Raw genomic sequence first — 17,473 nt, forward strand, 5'->3', positions numbered from 1 at the left:
TTCATATTTATGTTTGTTTTGTTTCAGAGCGAGGAGCCCGACCTGTCACTAATTTTTTAAGGAATCTTTCAGCCTTATCCAATTGGCACTCTGTCTACACGTCAGCTATTGCCTTTATTGTGAGTATTTTGTCAGATAAAAAAAATTATGCTGTATTATTTAAAGGGGCACTTTTTTATGCAAGTATTTAGGTGAAGGGTCTGAAAGCTTAATTTATCCATGGATATGTGATTTTTGCATTAAATCTTTCACAAACATTAAACTTGAAGACAAACTGAGACAAGCAGATGATGCCAAACCAAACCAAGTACTTTTGGGCAATACAAACTCCAAAGTAGTCTTAATGCAGAAGTTAAGTATGGAGTATGGCTTCGGACCTGGAAGGAAACACGTTACATGTAAAACATACAGTGGCTTGCAATAGTATTCATACCCCTGGAACTTTTCCACATTTTGTCATGTCACGACCACAAACTTAGATATTGTATTGGCATCGTTTATGAAAGGGCAACACTGAGCGACACACTTTTGTGAAGTGGAAAGACAATTACACATGATTTACAGATTTTTATAAAAGAAAAGTGTGCAAAAGTATTCATCCTCTTGCTAGAGTCCATCTGTGTGTAATCTAATCTCAGTATAAAGGTGGACAGGGAATCTGCTCAGAGTGGATGGGAAGATGGATGGAGCCAAATACAGGCCAATCTTGGAGGAAAACCTGTTGGCGTCTGCAAAAGACTTGAGATTGGGTCGAGGTTCACCTTCAGCAGGACAACGACCCAAACATAAAGCCAGAGCTACAATGGAATGGTTTAAAACAAAACATACTCACGTGTTAGAATGGTCCAGTCAAAGTCCAAACCTAAATCCAATTGAGAATCTGTGGCAAGATCTGAAAAGTGCTCAAATTGGACTGAGCTTGAGCTGTATCATCAGCTGAAAATGATGTACATTTTCCCTCCTACTTCAACACAAAGTGACACACGCACATACAATTGTGCTCTTTCACAAAAAAAGCCAATTGTGGTCGTGTCGTGACAAAACGTGGAAAAGTTCCAGGGGTACAAATACAGTAAGCCACTTTATAATAGTGTTTTCCTTGATGCCCTTCGCTCTGTTCAGCTGCTGTTAAACATAAGAAATGACTGCAGTGACATTACTGTCCACTGCCCGGACGCCTCTGTATCACGCTTAGGCTGTTGTTTGAGGTTTGATGGAAAAGGCCAAAGTCAACAGCTCAGACCAGTGATTTTTGTGATTTTGTGTTAAGCATTGAATTGCCTTATGTCTGAATTGTGCTCTACAAATAAACTTGCCTTGCCTATTAGAACAAATATAACCCTTACATTAACTATATCATTCAAATCTGTGTCTCTGTGTCTGCAGATCTACATGTATGCTGCTTGGCATGGCTGGGCCATTCCCATGTTCCTCTTTCTGGCCATCCTGCGTTTGTCTTTGAATTACCTCATCGCCAGGTAAAGCCACTGCTGCACTTACTGTACCTAACTCACGCGAAGCACTCAATTCTTAAAAATAGCATTTACTTTAAGACAAATATACAGTTGTATCTGAACCAATGTCATATTGTCACATACAATTTATATTTACATTTATTTCTTTCTTTATTATTTATTTCTCATCTACACCAATTTACCCCATTTCCTCTAATATGAATATGGAAAAGGATTGTTTGAAACGGGTGATGCACTGGTCAGTCAGATTGCACACTGAGCAGTTTAATCTAGTTGTTTGACCGCATGTGACCTTGTGTTATATAAAGTGCTGAGCTCATGTCTCTCGTCTTGTTCCCGTTTCAGAGGCTGGAGGATCCAGTGGAGCATTGTGCCTGAAGTCTCTGAACCACTGGTAAGGCCACGCCCCTTTGTCCTTCTGCCCATGTGACCCCTATAGATGACCACGCCCCTTTGTCCTTCTGCCCATCTGACCCCTATTGATGACCGCGCCCCTTTGTCCTTCTGCCCATCTGACCCTTATAGATGACCGCGCCCCTTTGTCCTTCTGCCCATCTGACCCTTATAGATGACCGCGCCCCTTTGTCCTTCTGCCCATCTGACCCTTATAGATGACCGCACCCCTTTGTCCTTCTGCCCATCTTTTTTTTTTTTATTGTGGTTTGGTCAAAAACAAAACAAAAGGTGCTCAACATCCAAGCACAAAACTAAATTCGAGATACATTAATGTTTTTTGACCAGGTGAAGGCAGAAGCCAAGGCTTGTTGTGCCGACCCTTCTCTCAAACGCTCAACATTGGTGGACATTTTATAGTTCACAAGCCACAGTTCATCAACAAAAACAACACTACATAATACTGGACAGTCTGCTCACAAGTATCCTCCCCAAGCATTCAAGGTATTATAACAAAGCTTTTCATTCTGCTAAATATTTTTCTATGATTGTTTCCTTAAAGATCCTTTTAAACAGAAATAATGAAATGGCATTTTTTAATTCATTGCAACAATTGTTCCATAATTTAACTCCTTTACTTGACAAACAATGTTCCCTCAGCGTTATTCTCACATAAGGTCTGTCAAATATACACGTTCCCCTTAAATTATATTTACTTTCCCTCTGGGTAAACTTTATCCTCAATGATGTAGGGACTTGATTACATTTAACTAAATACATAAATATAGCAGTATACAGGTCTACCAAATCATACAATTTTAAAAGCTTAGATTGAATGAACAAAGGGTGACTCGGCGAATTATAAGATGCATGATTGATCAGTCTAATGGCCTTTTTTTGTAGAATGAAAATTGGTTTGGTTCTAGTTTTGTATGTGTTTCCCCAGATCTCAATACCATATGTTAAATATGGAGTAATGAGAGAACAGTAAAGTAAATATAAGGCATTTTTGTTCAAAATATACTGCAATTTGTATAAAATTGCAATAGTTTTTCACACATTTTTCAGTATATTTTGTATATGTTTTCCATGAAATTTTGCAATCTATGATCACTCCAAGAAACTTAATATAATTGACTCTTTCAATTTCATAACTATTTATTTTGATTTTGATATCATTATCTACATGTTTGTTACTGAAAACCATACATTTTGTTTTATTTAAGTTCAATGATAATTTATTTAATGCAAACCAGTTGTTTAGTTTATGCAGTTCTCTCTCCATCACCTTCACCAACTCACTAAGATTATGACCTGAGCAGTAAACTGTGGTATCGTCTGCAAACAAGATAAAATTAAGAACATCAGATACTTTTTGGATATCATTAATATATAATAAAAATAATTTTGGGCCCAAAACAGAGCCTTGTGGCACCCCACAACTAATTTGCTGACAACTACACTCTGCTCCCTTCAGATGAACATATTGGAATCGATCCGATAAGTAATTATCTAACCAAGAATTTGCTTTTCCCCTAAAGCCATATTTTTCCAATTTTTGTAGTAAAATTGTGTGATCAAATGCTTTCTGTAAATCCAAAAATAAACCTATTGTATGGAGTTTTTTGATCTAATGATTGGGAAATATTTTCAACCAGATTAACAACTGCCATCGTTGTGGACCTGTGTGCTCTAAAACCAAACTGATACTCATTTAATATATTGTTAACTTCAACATAGTTATCTAATCTTTTAACAAACAATTTCTCTAATATAGAAATATAATATTATTATTATATAATATAGATAAAGTAAAGAAATGGGTCGATAATTACAAGTCAAATGTTTGTCACCGCCTTTGTACAAGGGAATAACCTTTGCTATTTTCATTTGATTAGGAACAATTCCTGTTTTAAAAGATTGGTTACAGATGTGAGTAAATGGATTGACAATATGTTCCATGATATTTTTGACTAAAAACATATCGAAACCATTATTATCTGTTGATTTTTTTGTTTTTACAGCTCTTCACAATTTTCAATATTTCATTTTCATTTGTTGGGTTTAGAAAAAATGAATTTACACCTTCATACGTGACCCCAGTCTCCATGTCATTGTTTTGAGGGGGCACAATTTTTGTTGCCAATTTATGGCCAATGTTTACAAAGTAATCATTAAACCCATGAACAATTCCCTTAATATGACTTATTTTGTCATTGTCTTTGTTCAAATAATTAGGATAATTATTATTATTATTATTATTATTATTATGTCTCTTGTGTATTAAATCATTCATTATTTTCCATGTTCCCTGGATATTTTGTCTATGTTGCATTAATAATTTTGTATAATATTCTTTCTTACAATTTCTGATTATATTAACTAATTTATTCTTGTATGCTTTATATTTAATTTCAGAAACCTGCGTTCTGGATTTTAGGAATTTCCTATATAGTTGATTTTTCTTTCTGCAAGCCTTAATTATTCCTTTAGTAAACCAGGGTTTCAGCATCTGTTTTTTACAAATTATTGTCTTAAGTGGACAACAATTATTATAAATATCAAGTAATTTTGCTAAAGAGTTCATATGCTTCATTAGGATTTTCATACCTATAAATTTCATCCCAATTTTGTTTACTTAATTCCATTTTCAAAGTCTCAATTGCTTCAGGTGTTCTATGTCTCACTGTTCTTATGTCGCTAGTCTGATTACAAGGCGTTTTAAATACATTTTGAAGAATTGCAAAAACAGGAAGATGGTCACTAATATCAGTCATTAAAAGACCTCCATCAATTTTACCAATTTCATTTGTAAATATGTTATCAATTAATGTTGCTGATTTTGTTGTTATTCTAGTTGGTTTTACTATTACTGGAAATAATGTACTGTTATAAAAAGTGTTGATAAAGTCTGTGGTTTTCTTGTGTCCACCTGGGTTAAGCAGGTCAACATTAAAATCACCACAGACAATGTAAGACTTATTTCCAATTGAGTGAAACATATTATATATAAACTCTCTAACATATTATCAACTGTAGTAGACATGCTTTCTATACGATTACAATGCAGGTTAGAATCTACATAGAGAGCAACTCCACCTCCTCTCTTGTCTTTTCTATTCATTACAAACAGTTCATATCCTTCCAGTTCAACAGCTGAGACTTCATCCTCATCTAACCATGTTTCAGAAATAGCAACTACACTAAATTTTGGGAATAATCTTAAATAATCTTTAATAAATGGAAAATTGCTCCAAAGGCTTCTATTAAAATGTATCACAGAGAAAGCATGTTCCATGTTCACTGTACTCTTAAACTGTTCTTCTGTGTAATATTGACAATTTGTCTGACTACAGTAAGTATCAGGATCTATATCCTTTTCAACATCATATTTACCATGTTTAACATTTAAATAATTTAAGTTATTGTAGAAATCAGTTGGATCATCTATATCATTAATGGTCTCATAATTTAAGTGTGTATTTTGTTCTACCATGGATCCAAGTTCTGGCATGTTGTAAGGAAAAAAAAAAATCTATATCTATATCATAACAAAAATAATGGCAAAATGTATGGAAAACTCCACTGGTCCAAACACAAGTTGTTCCATAATCCAAACGAAAGGTTCATCTTCATAGTCCATTAAATAAGAAAGTATCATCCCTATAATCCAAAACAAACGATCATCTTCGTGAAGTTCATAAGTCATTTCAGTCAAAGAAAAGTCATATTTAAATAGTATTTGCCTCATTTGTACTGTTCCAAGTCTTTGATGTCCCTTACCGTGATCACTCGTGCTTGTTCAGGCGCTCCATTTAGACGAATAAAAACACGACCATTCCTGGTCCATGTCGCTTGTATTTTCTTTTGTTTCCACAGAATTCGCGCATGTCTTGCAATATCTGCGTTCTTGCTGGTGAGGTGTTCATTAATGTACACCATGCTCCCCTTTAGCTTGCGTGCCTGGCGCAGCAGATCCACTTTGTGCTTTCTGTTCACAAAGCGAACCACTATCGCAGGTTTGGCATCGCTACGCTTTCGGGGAAGCAGGTGGCAGGCCGAAATCTCCTTCGGATCCACTTTGATGTCTTTAGTTGAGAGAAATGTAACTACTTGTTGCTCCAGTGTTAGCAACTCCTCCACCAGTGCGTCCGGTCCCACCATGGCACCGGCGCCAGCAGCTGCTCGTGCGTAATTGCGATGTTTTGTTTCTAGCCCATTAATAATTACGTCCTCCATTCGTGTGTATTGTTCAAGGTCATCAATACGTCTTTCCAATCCATTAATAACCCGATCTTTTTCCTCTAGACGTTCCCGTAGCTCTTTAACTTCATCCACCAGTGCCACTAGCTTCACTTGCTGCTGCGTCACGGTGGCGATATCTTTAGACAAGCCGTTTAGCGCTGCCTTGATTTCGTCCAAGTCTTGGACAACTTCCATCAGAGGATCTGATTTCTTTGGTGGCATTATGGTTTTGATGATGTTTCATTAAATGTCGTTAAATGCCCACATATACAACCTGGAGCGCTAATCAGCTATCCAGACCCCTATAGATGACCACGCCCCTTTGTCCTTCTGCCCATGTGACCCCTATAGATGACCACGCCCCTTTGTCCTTCTGCCCATGTGACCCCTATAGATGACCACGCCCCTTTGTCCTTCTGACCATGTGACCCCTATAGATGACCGCGCCCCTTTGTCCTTCTGCCCATGTGACCCCTATAGATGACCATGCCCCTTTGTCCTTCTGCCCATGTGACCCCTATAGATGACCACGCCCCTTTGTCCTTCTGCCCATTTGACCCCTATAGATGACCACGCCCCTCTGTCCTTCTGCCCATGTGACCCCTATAGATGACCACGCCCCTCTGTCCTTCTGACCATGTGACCCCTATAGATGACCACGCCCCTTTGTCCTTCTGCCCATGTGACCCCTATAGATGACCGCGCCCCTTTGTCCTTCTGCCCATCTGACCCCTATAGATGACCGCGCCCCTTTGTCCTTCTGCCCATGTGACCCCTATAGATGACCACGCCCCTTTGTCCTTCTGCCCATTTGACCCCTATAGATGACCACGCCCCTCTGTCCTTCTGACCATGTGACCCCTATAGATGACCACGCCCCTTTGTCCTTCTGCCCATGTGACCCCTATAGATGACCACGCCCCTTTGTCCTTCTGACCATGTGACCCCTATAGATGACCACGCCCCTTTGTCCTTCTGCCCATGTGACCCCTATAGATGACCGCGCCCCTTTGTCCTTCTGCCCATCTGACCCCTATAGATGACCGCGCCCCTTTGTCCTTCTGCCCATGTGACCCCTATAGATGACCACGCCCCTTTGTCCTTCTGCCCATTTGACCCCTATAGATGACCACGCCCCTCTGTCCTTCTGCCCATGTGACCCCTATAGATGACCACGCCCCTCTGTCCTTCTGCCCATGTGACCCCTATAGATGACCTCGCCCCTTTGTCCTTCTGCCCATGTGACCCCTATAGATGACCACGCCCCTTTGTCCTTCTGCCCATGTGACCCCTATAGATGACCACGCCCCTTTGTCCTTCTGCCCATGTGACCCCTATAGATGACCACGCCCCTTTGTCCTTCTGACCATGTGACCCCTATAGATGACCTCGCCCCTTTGTCCTTCTGCCCATGTGACCCCTATAGATGACCACGCCCCTCTGTCCTTCTGCCCATGTGACCCCTATAGATGACCGCGCCCCTTTGTCCTTCTGCCCATGTGACCCCTATATATGACCGCGCCCCTTTGTCCTTCTGCCCATGTGACCCCTATAGATGACCACGCCCCTTTGTCCTTCTGACCATGTGACCCCTATTGATGACCGCGCCCCTTTGTCCTTCTGCCCATGTGACCCCTATAGATGACCACGCCCCTTTGTCCTTCTGACCATGTGACCCCTATAGATGACCGCGCCCCTTTGTCCTTCTGCCCAGGTGACCCCTATAGATGACCACGCCCCTTTGTCCTTCTGACCATGTGACCCCTATAGATGACCACGCCCCTTTGTCCTTCTGACCATGTGACCCCTATAGATGACCGCGCCCCTTTGTCCTTCTGCCCAGGTGACCCCTATAGATGACCACGCCCCTTTGTCCTTCTGACCATGTGACCCCTATAGATGACCACGCCCCTTTGTCCTTCTGCCCAGGTGACCCCTATAGATGACCACGCCCCTTTGTCCTTCTGACCATGTGACCCCTATAGATGACCACGCCCCTTTGTCCTTCTGACCATGTGACCGCAGTAGATTACATTATGTTCATTATGTATTTGTGATGTGTTTACAGCAGGAGCCGCCAAAGGAAGACCTTACTGTGTCGGAGAAGTTTCAGCTTGTATTAGATGTTGCACAAAAAGCACAGGTACTTTTATTTACACAGATGTACTGAATGTATACAGTATTGCCGGTTTCAATCAGGATAGTTAGAATTAAATATCTAGTACATCTGTTTAAATCCAATTGCTGACATAAAAATGAAGATGAACAAATTTTACTGTATCCATTGATCAGTTTTGCAGCGGTTTATACACATTTCTCACTTGATCACGTCTCTGTATTTGAGTAATTATAACTATAGATCAAAATAGATTAATGAATGGCTTATTAACTATATTGCAGGTACACATTTAAGGAACATAAGTGAATCCTGATGTATTTTTCTTTGCAGAACCTGTTCGGTAAGATGGCAGATGTTTTGGAGAAGATAAAGAAGTAAGTCACTATAACTTTATGAACTGTAATTACCAAATACTGTTATATAAATATATTTTCTCTGTTATTTTGTAGCTTGTTCATGTGGGTCCAGCCTGAGAGCACCAGAAAACTTTACATTTGTTTGTGGGTTGCTTTTATCATCGCCTGCGTCATCCCATACAAACTGATGGGCTTCATGATGGGTAAGAGACTGGGGGATAAAAAAAACAGTAAAAACATTCATTCTTGTGTTATGTAACTGCCAACGAGTTGCAATTGTACTGTTACACAAGTAATCAATAAACTCTCCAGCTTCTCTTTGTCGAAGTTATTTCAGACGCTTGCGGTAATAGATTTAAACAGTTCATAGAAATCATTTCACAAGATGATTCATTTAAAGACAGACACCAAAATACATTTGAAACTTCACAAATTGCATGCCTTGTATTGATCAATTTCAGTTTTGTATTAATTTAAAATGAAATGGAAATAATAATAAGTGCCCAGCCCTATTTGTCACATGCACTTTAAGCTTTGTAAAAATATTTAGCTTCTTTTGTTTTTTCATTTTTAAAGACAAAGTAGGTTGTTTTTATCTTTACATGTTTGTGTCAGCATCTGTCACGTTCATCAGAAGCATCATCCGACTTCTTCTTTTATTCATGATAACTTTTAATGATCAAAAGAATCTAGCTTCCTGTAAATTAATTCAAAAAGTCATCTTGTTAATGCCAATTTTCCAATCTTCCTCATCCTTCACTGGCTCAAAATATATCATTTCCAATGTTAAACATTTTATTAAATGGAAAAGGACTGTGTCAATGGTAATGAGTTTGAATTAAATCCGTCAAACTTTGTATACAACTTACTAATAATAAACCAGCATTATAAAACTCTTACTCACTGTAGTTTGTGTCTCCTTCAGGTCTTTACGCTGGGATTAAGTTCTTCGTCATAGACTTCCTGTTTAAGAGCTGCCCAAAACTACGGGACAAGTACGACACGCCTTTCATTGTGTGGAACAGCCTCCCCACAGACCCCCAACTCAAAGAGAGGACCAACGCCACTGTGTCCAGACGGGTAAACATAATACACTTATATGACATCTGCTCTACCACCATCTACCATTAGTTGTCTGTAAGGACACATCAAAGGCAAACTCCTGAACAAGGCATTACCAAAGAACTGCCAAATAATAATAGAGGTTCATTTTGTGATTTTATTTCACAAATGCAGTGTCACAGTAAGAAAGTAGCAGTATGACATGATATACATTTATTTTTCAATGTATTAAAACAATGATAACAAAGATTGATTTAGATTAAAAACAGACCCTTATTAATTACAGTTAATCAAAATTAATCACTGTGATATTTCATTATAATGCACTAACTTTACATTTAGACATATTTAAGGTTAATGAGACTTTAACATGTCTTCAATGACAAAGCTAACTGAATTTCATAATAGCTTGTTTAGTCCAACTAAATTAATTTAATTTAAGTATTCTGCCAATTTAAGATTTATCTGCATCAAACTTAATTCTTTGGATGATGTCATATATTTCTTGCTCAGAGACCTGCAGAATTGTCATGGAAACAATGGTAACTGCATTTCAGCAAGGTTAAATTAGAGCATCAAGCCAAGAAAGCGATTATGATTATTGGATTAGGAGTGCATTTCCAAATAACTGCCTTATTCATTCATTTGTTTCACGAGGCAAATGTGCGCGTGAAGAAATAGCGGAAAATGAATTTTAAAAATGCATTCTACTGAGCTAATTTGCTAACTTTACAAAACTGGGACAAACCAGGGACTGCAACACAATCTAAACCCACTAAATGAGCCAAACGTGCAACTGACCCAAAAATGCCCAACTAAAACTAATAAACATAAAATCTACCTCCCACAAGTCTATTACTCCTTGTTGTTCTGCTCCTGTCACTGTCAGTGTTGTCTGGTGCTGCAGGACACACAGTCCTTGATGTTACCAGGGGCCCTTCTCCCACCTGTGCGCCCCCTGTGGAGAGTCCAAGTATAAACGCAGATCAAATAGTTTCAAATGCCTCTTTAAATGCCTCCATCAATAATCCGCAAGCATCAGTTTATTATAAAGTAATATTCCACATCACACAGCATTGTTTATCTTCATTTATCACGTATCAGATGTTGTTATTAGGGTTCGATCGACCATAATTAAACACCGACACTATTGTTTTATTTTGAACCACTTTTCTTGGCGCTGTAGCAGATGGTTAGTTGAGGGGTAAAAGCCCTGTGACATGTCAGAGGGCTGCATGTGATGTTTGTGTGACCTGTCCCGGAGTGACCTTGTCCTCGTCTCTTTCTCTCAGCTCTCTGCCGTTGAAAAGGTACGGTCTGCCTGTGCCCGGTGTGCTCTGCTCACCTCAGAACTGCCAGTGTTTGACCCGACAATGGATCAAAATGTCACGCTTCGCTGTCTTTGCAAATGCACAACAGTTCTCACATTCAGAAAGATTCGACCGAACAAAGTTGACATTTTGGATCCATTACTATAGATGCTCTGCAAAGTAGCACCATGTCCAATGAAAAGAAGTGTAGTTTAGTCACATGTGATAAGAGTTCCCCCCCTTTTCTCCCCTTTTCACCTTTTTAGATGCAACAGAAAAAGTGTGTCGGTGTCAATGTTTCCCCCCAGTTTAATTAAGTCAGTAATTTGACAATGATGTATTTTTATTTTAGAAAATGTCATTGTTTAAACATGTCTACAAAATGTGCATCTGTTACTAACAACTCATAAAATCCAGATTAATTATAATTTTTTGTGTTATTATTAAATTAGTTTTGTTTGTTTTTTTTTTTCAATATTTTTTTAGTTGTTTACTTTCCACTTTAGTGACACTTGTTGCCTTTGCACCTTGGGACTATAAATAAGGATAGAATCATGCCAGTGGTCTGAATCTAACTCGAACAATGAGGCAATGCTTGTACAGTGCAAAGACCCTGATTCTCTCACAAACTAATACTTCATGGATGTTGAGTGAATGATGGCCCCACTTTGCTTTGCACGTGCCACTCGAGTCTGCTGCAGAGATGTGAAAGGGCATATTTTTAAGCTCTACAAAGGTTTACTGCTGCAGGAAGTCACCTGTGTCCATACAAATGCACAAACTATAGTATTTCCTCTCTCCCCGTGACCTTTTATGACGGTTTCCCTTGCACTTCCTCTGCTCGGTGTAGATTCAGCCGGTGGTGTCCAGAGGCAGCCTCGCTACTGTCCCCTGCGGCGTGAGCAGAGAGGAGGAGACCGGCCGGTTCCACAGCACTAAGAAGGGAGCCTTTCACGAGGTCTTCTGTCTGCCGGAGTCGGAGCGCCCTCTGGCAGGTGAGGGTCCGCACTACAAGGCCATTCAAACTGTGCTGTGTTATAGGGTACACTCAGTCATAACTTCATAGATACAAATTAAAGGCACTGTACCTGATTTTACTGCCTCTTTTCTTAAGCATTCTAATTATTCACTGCAATGAGTTTATAAGAAAATTTAACAACTTGGAGTGGAATTTTGCCATCACTTTAATCCTAACAACAACTAGCATACTAATAGTATCACCTGTGAACCAGAAAGTGCACTAACACTTTTTAATTAGATGCAGACAGCTCACAGTGGTCTAATTTTGACCATATTTTACCACACAATACGTGTACTGGGACAAATTTCCTTTTATTAGACAAACTGTATTTGAAATGGGAATTATATGCACAGAGGAGAGATGGGAATCAATACACAATGTTTAGATATCACAGAGACTGGAATACAATAGCCTAGACACTTGACAGGAAAGAAACTTAAAGGTTTTAGATGCTTTTTTAAACTGGTAATAGTGACGGTGTAGAAAAAGATTCAGTTGTAGTGACAGGTTATAATTGTGGGATTGTGTATTTATCCCACAATTAAGGAATTGCAGAGTTCCAAAATGGTTTTAGAATACTAAAAACAGTGCACTGCTGTGGTCAGACTTTTATGCCTGATTGTTGTAGTCATTATTTTACCTCCTTCTACTTGCTTCGTCACAGAGGAAACGAAAAAAAAAACACTGGATTTTTATGTTTTCCCTCCTCTCTTGGCTGCAGTGTGTGAGAACGGCTGGAGGTGCTGCTTGATAAACAGAGACAGGAAGATGCCCACAGACTACATCCGCAACGGCATGCTCTACGTCACAGAGAAGTGAGAAACATTTTGATTCATTCCCCAAAAGTATCCATTTCTGCACAGCCAGAACCTTCTCGAAACAAACTTCTCAGCGGCAGAATTGAAATAAACCTTGGAAAATAGAAAATCCTAATCCAAACTGTGTGCTGCTTTTTAATGCTCTGCTAACATTTTGTTCTGAGGAAGTGTTTTATTATTTCCTTCTTGCTGTCCTTTGCAGCTATCTGTGCTTTGAAAGCTCCAGCTCAAAGTCGAATGCATCAAAGAAGAACAAAGTGATAAAACTGGTTGATATCACGGACATTCAAAAGGTAATCGACTTAATTCTGGTAGTTTCGGACATTTCTGCAATTCATTTTTATCTAATGCCATACCTTTATTTTTTATGATGCCTTAGTATAAAGTGCTGTCAGTGCTGCCAGGAAGTGGGATGGGCATCTCTATAGCAACACCCTCCACACAAAAGGTACTGTGTCAAAGACTGTTAAACATTCAAACTATTTTTTTTTTAATGTTTATGCCTTGCTGTGACTTAACTCTTCCCAATGTCAAATTAAATCTCAAAAACACAAACAGTGTAATTATGTCAATTTGGACTTTTTGTTGTTTTCTTCATTATCATCGTCCATTATGAATTTGCGCAGAAATAGGGAAAACTACTGGTTACACAGTCAAAGATACAGTATCAGCATAGACCCAGGCACTTTAGCTCTGTTTTTATTTTGAAATATTTATATTTGCAATCCGTGTATTTTTAAATGTGACTGAAGAATACAATTAAAACACTAATATTAATAATTTGGCTCTATTATGTTTACCCTTTCTAATTTTTCTCAAAACGTTTCAAAAGAATTGGGGACCCAGAGACCCACATTTAATAACTTATAATCAAACTGATTATGTTTTATTCCTAAATATTTCATAACATTTTAAATCTCCTGGAATTTTGCGATGTACCCAATGATAAACATATTATTATTTGTACATTTTAATATAATAATTCCAAAATGTCCCCCCGCGTTAATTCTAGATTGATACTTAAACTGATCACTTATTTGTCGCCGTCCTGCAGCCATTGGTGTTCGGTGCCATGATCCATCGGGACGAGGCGTTCGAGGCCATCTTCACTCAGTACATGAAAATCGTGACGACCAGTAAACCGCCGTCCAGCGCTGAACTGTAGGCCGCTGTCCGCCACGGAGACCGCTGACTTCACTACGAACGGGTCTACAGACTGATAGACTGAGCCCGTCGCCTTTTTTTAGAGGTTCAACTGCACTGGAAGATACCTACAGGAAGCCCCCCCCTCACGCCTCCGTCTGCCTCCAGCTCCGATTGGCTGGTCTTCACTTGCGGGAGGAGCTGAGCGACTTAACTGTTGGGTTATAGGTACCAAAACGACTCTCGACTGTGGAGTGGAGGACTTTGAAGTCGTTTTAATCACCGGGCATAGTTTATTGCGGAGGCTGGTTCTCCCCCAGAATGACTGAACTCATGCTCGCCGCTCTCTAGCCGCGCCCCTGTGTCTGCATGTGTCGTGTGTGCGTCTAGTGGCTGTGTTTTTCTACTCTGCCGTCTTGGGAGCGGGAAGATACTTGTAATTATTAAAAAGGCAGAAGGTAGGGCTGGACAATTTAAAACAAAACAAAAAAACTTCCTTTTTTTTTTCCTTCATATGGATCAACGCGTTTGTGTGATTTAAATGTGCTGCCATAGTGAGAAGTATCTTGAAATCCAAAGGGCTTCTTTCCATTGTAGGCTCGTTGAACTATTGTATTGCTGTATTAGTTTTGTTTGAGTCCATAGCCAGCAATAGTCACTTTATCCGTCATTTTTAGGCACCGTTGTTTTAAGATTGAAGAACAATGTTGCACTACCGTAGATTAAAGTGAGTGTAAAAACTAAATCGGCTTTCAAACTAACCCAACAAGGTACAAATGATGAATACCATTACAAATTCAGGAGTAAACTAGGACCAAGGCATGGCTGTCACATGACATATTTTACTGATGTAGCTTATGATTGTGCCAAGGCAGTAATTTGGCTTGAGTTAATTCACAATTCCCCCCAGCCCCAACAAAGAATCCCAATACAGTATATAATTATCTGGTAAATCATTTTGGTGCCTTTGGGGTTAAACTGGGTCCATCCCGAGGACTGGAGACTGAAGGTTTTTAATGTATTTTTTTGAAGCCTTTTTGTTAGTTTTTTTCTGTCTAAACATAAATCACACTGCACTGGTTCCCACATGTTCTCATTCGAAAGACGAGTAACTTTTATGTCGTAAACATTAGGAAGTGTTGGCCTTTTGGTGCAAATAATCTGCCTCAGTCTGCAGAGGTTTTCCCGTATCCTGGATGTAGCTTTTCTTCTAAGCGCACAGTATTTCCAAATGAATAGTACTAACTCTGCACTTTAACTGGAGCACTGGACATAATTTCACCTCGTAATTGATGTGTAGAAGATGTATAATGGCGAAGAAAGTACTGAAAATACACAATTTGTGATCTATACTCTGTCCTCAAATGGTTACGATTTAGGCTGCCTTCACTAGATCACTGCCACAAGAAAACTCTAGGACTATATTCAAACAATTTTGTTTTTTTTGTTGTCACCAGAACAACAAACAGACTGACGAGCGATTTGATTAGCTGAAAATCCCCGTCACCGTTTTGACCTTGCCTTCATCTATGTCTGCAAACTCTTTGTATTATTTAGCTTGTAGCAGAATCTGAAAGTACAAAACAGTCCATTTTCAAGAACGAAGCCGGTCTTTGTTCCAGGAGAATGGTCATTTATGTAGAGAAATATATTGCCAAAAATAATGTTGATTATGACCGAGCGTTTTCTTGAATAGATCCACTGTATTTAAACTATTAACAGCACAAGGTTTAGCTCATTAGTCGGTGTAAGTGAAAAACAAAAACAAAGGGGTTGTCTTGGCATTTACGTTTTGTTTAAAAATGGGTGTGTCAAATATTTAGAGGTAAAAAAAATTGAGTCTAAAGTAATAGAAGTTATTGAAAAGAAGTGAAGACCCTTGCAAATGCACTAGTCCATCCTGGTCTTAATTGTCTTAATCACAATTTACTCTCAATTTTCTCTCAATTTAAGATACAAATGCAAACAATAAGTTTTAGTGACGAACACAGAAAACATGTCAAGGCACCTCTTATATGTTACAACTGGATATGAAGTCACTAAAAATGTGACCGACCTACTAACACTTTTTTTTCACAAACATTAAAGTAGATTATTTTGGAAAAGACGTATTTTTTCATATACATTTGTTTATTCCGATCTTAATTCTCGCATTGTTTCGCTATAATGTTATTGCTTTTACTTGATGCTTTTTGTTTTTTTTTAAATCTCAATAGTTTTGGTGTGAAAAAGGCAGAACAAAGCACAGAATGTACAACTTTTAGAGCATTTTAATTTTGCCAAATCTTTTATTACTATTTGTTTCTCTCCACCACCATTATCTGCCTGTTTGTTCTTTGTTTACACTTACAACTGTACATTATTTTTGCTCTATTGCTTACATTTTGAACCCTGTTTGAATTCCGGTTGTTTTTGGAGTTATGAAGACTGGCTATTGTGATATGGAGTGAATGTCTCGCCTCTGATTGGCTCTTCACCTGTCACATGACCATCTTTGCAGCCGTTTAAGTGTCCTGACTAGCCAGCGCCTCTTACATTCTGTTCTTGTAAAGTATTGTCAAAGTGTGTGGTTTTGGCTGGTCAGGCAACTGTTTAATGGCTTTGAGAGTTATACAAAGCTTTAACTTCGACGAGAGGAGATTTAAGCAAAATAAAAGAAAATATAAATGGTTGTCAATTCAGTTTCAAAGAATGTCATAACAAAAATCTGCATCTATCTCAAGGAACATTTTAATCAATAACTAACACTCTTCTAAGCAGCATATAAAAAATAAAATAAAAAAGATAGACATTTGGTTGTATGTGGAACGTAGCATATATATCTAACTTTATGGGTTTTTTATTAGTTACAGAAAGCATTTAGTTTAAGATTATCCATACGATTCCTTTAATTACAGTAATGCAGAGATGGTCACGCCTCGAGCATGAACCCGTTAAGCACTTTTGCAGAAGGCTGTGTAAATTCTGTCACATTTGTTGAAGCTGCACTAAAGTACTGCCATACTGAGGTCCCTGAACCTGTCTTTGTGTTGTGTTCGAGGTCCCTCTGTTGAAGTTTTGCGTCTTTCTCTGTGGCTTTTTGTAATAAAGCTGTTGTTCCTCTCATTTTGTGTTTGTGTTCAATTCAATCATTGTATATTTTACGTACAGTAGGTCAAACCAGTGCCAGGCTAATATTTTTAATCCTGCTACTTTTTGTTTTTCTCCACTGAGATGTTCTAACCTTGTCTGGAATGTTCCACAGTATGGCATTTCACTTACCTATCTTGCATTTATACAATTACAGGTGTTTTTGTTGGCAAATACCTCGAAAAACATGCATTCTTACAGTGAGTGAGGTCGCTTCTCCACGGATCTGACCTGGTGGTGCCAGCTGCCATACTATGTTGAACATTCTAATCAGAGCACTAACATGTGGAGACAAGCATGCGACAGACCCTTCAGCAGAAACGTTACATCAGGCATGTCCAAACTACGGCCCGGGGGCCAAATGCGGCCCTCAGACCAATTTTTGTTGGCCCTTCTGGCTTT

At 38.9% G+C, this 17,473-nt stretch overlaps 1 protein-coding gene across 7 annotated transcripts in view; it reads left to right on the forward strand.

Moving 5' to 3' along the window:
* The window catches only part of gramd4a (GRAM domain containing 4a), a 58,408-nt gene extending 41,361 nt beyond the window's left edge, over positions 1-17,047 (forward strand). For 5 of the 7 annotated variants that reach the window (XM_072454990.1, XM_072454991.1, XM_072454993.1 and 2 more), the window contains 13 exons: positions 28-119; positions 1,387-1,478; positions 1,821-1,869; positions 8,182-8,256; positions 8,563-8,606; positions 8,682-8,791; positions 9,514-9,668; positions 10,943-10,960; positions 11,811-11,955; positions 12,703-12,796; positions 13,002-13,092; positions 13,179-13,247; positions 13,854-17,047. In XM_072454990.1, coding sequence (XP_072311091.1) covers positions 28-119; positions 1,387-1,478; positions 1,821-1,869; positions 8,182-8,256; positions 8,563-8,606; positions 8,682-8,791; positions 9,514-9,668; positions 10,943-10,960; positions 11,811-11,955; positions 12,703-12,796; positions 13,002-13,092; positions 13,179-13,247; positions 13,854-13,964 — 1,145 coding nt within the window. In that variant the 3' untranslated portion in view covers positions 13,965-17,047. The remainder of the gene's footprint in view (positions 1-27; positions 120-1,386; positions 1,479-1,820; positions 1,870-8,181; positions 8,257-8,562; positions 8,607-8,681; positions 8,792-9,513; positions 9,669-10,942; positions 10,961-11,810; positions 11,956-12,702; positions 12,797-13,001; positions 13,093-13,178; positions 13,248-13,853) is intronic. The other 2 variants (XM_072454992.1, XM_072454996.1) reach the window with 1 other exon arrangement.
* The last annotated feature ends 426 nt before the right edge of the window (positions 17,048-17,473 follow it).

Source organism: Eucyclogobius newberryi, unplaced genomic scaffold (assembly GCF_026437365.1).
Source record: "Eucyclogobius newberryi isolate DKJ021-1_F unplaced genomic scaffold, fEucNew1.0.hap1 SCAF_2, whole genome shotgun sequence".
NCBI classification, from domain to species: domain Eukaryota; kingdom Metazoa; phylum Chordata; class Actinopteri; order Gobiiformes; family Gobiidae; genus Eucyclogobius; species Eucyclogobius newberryi.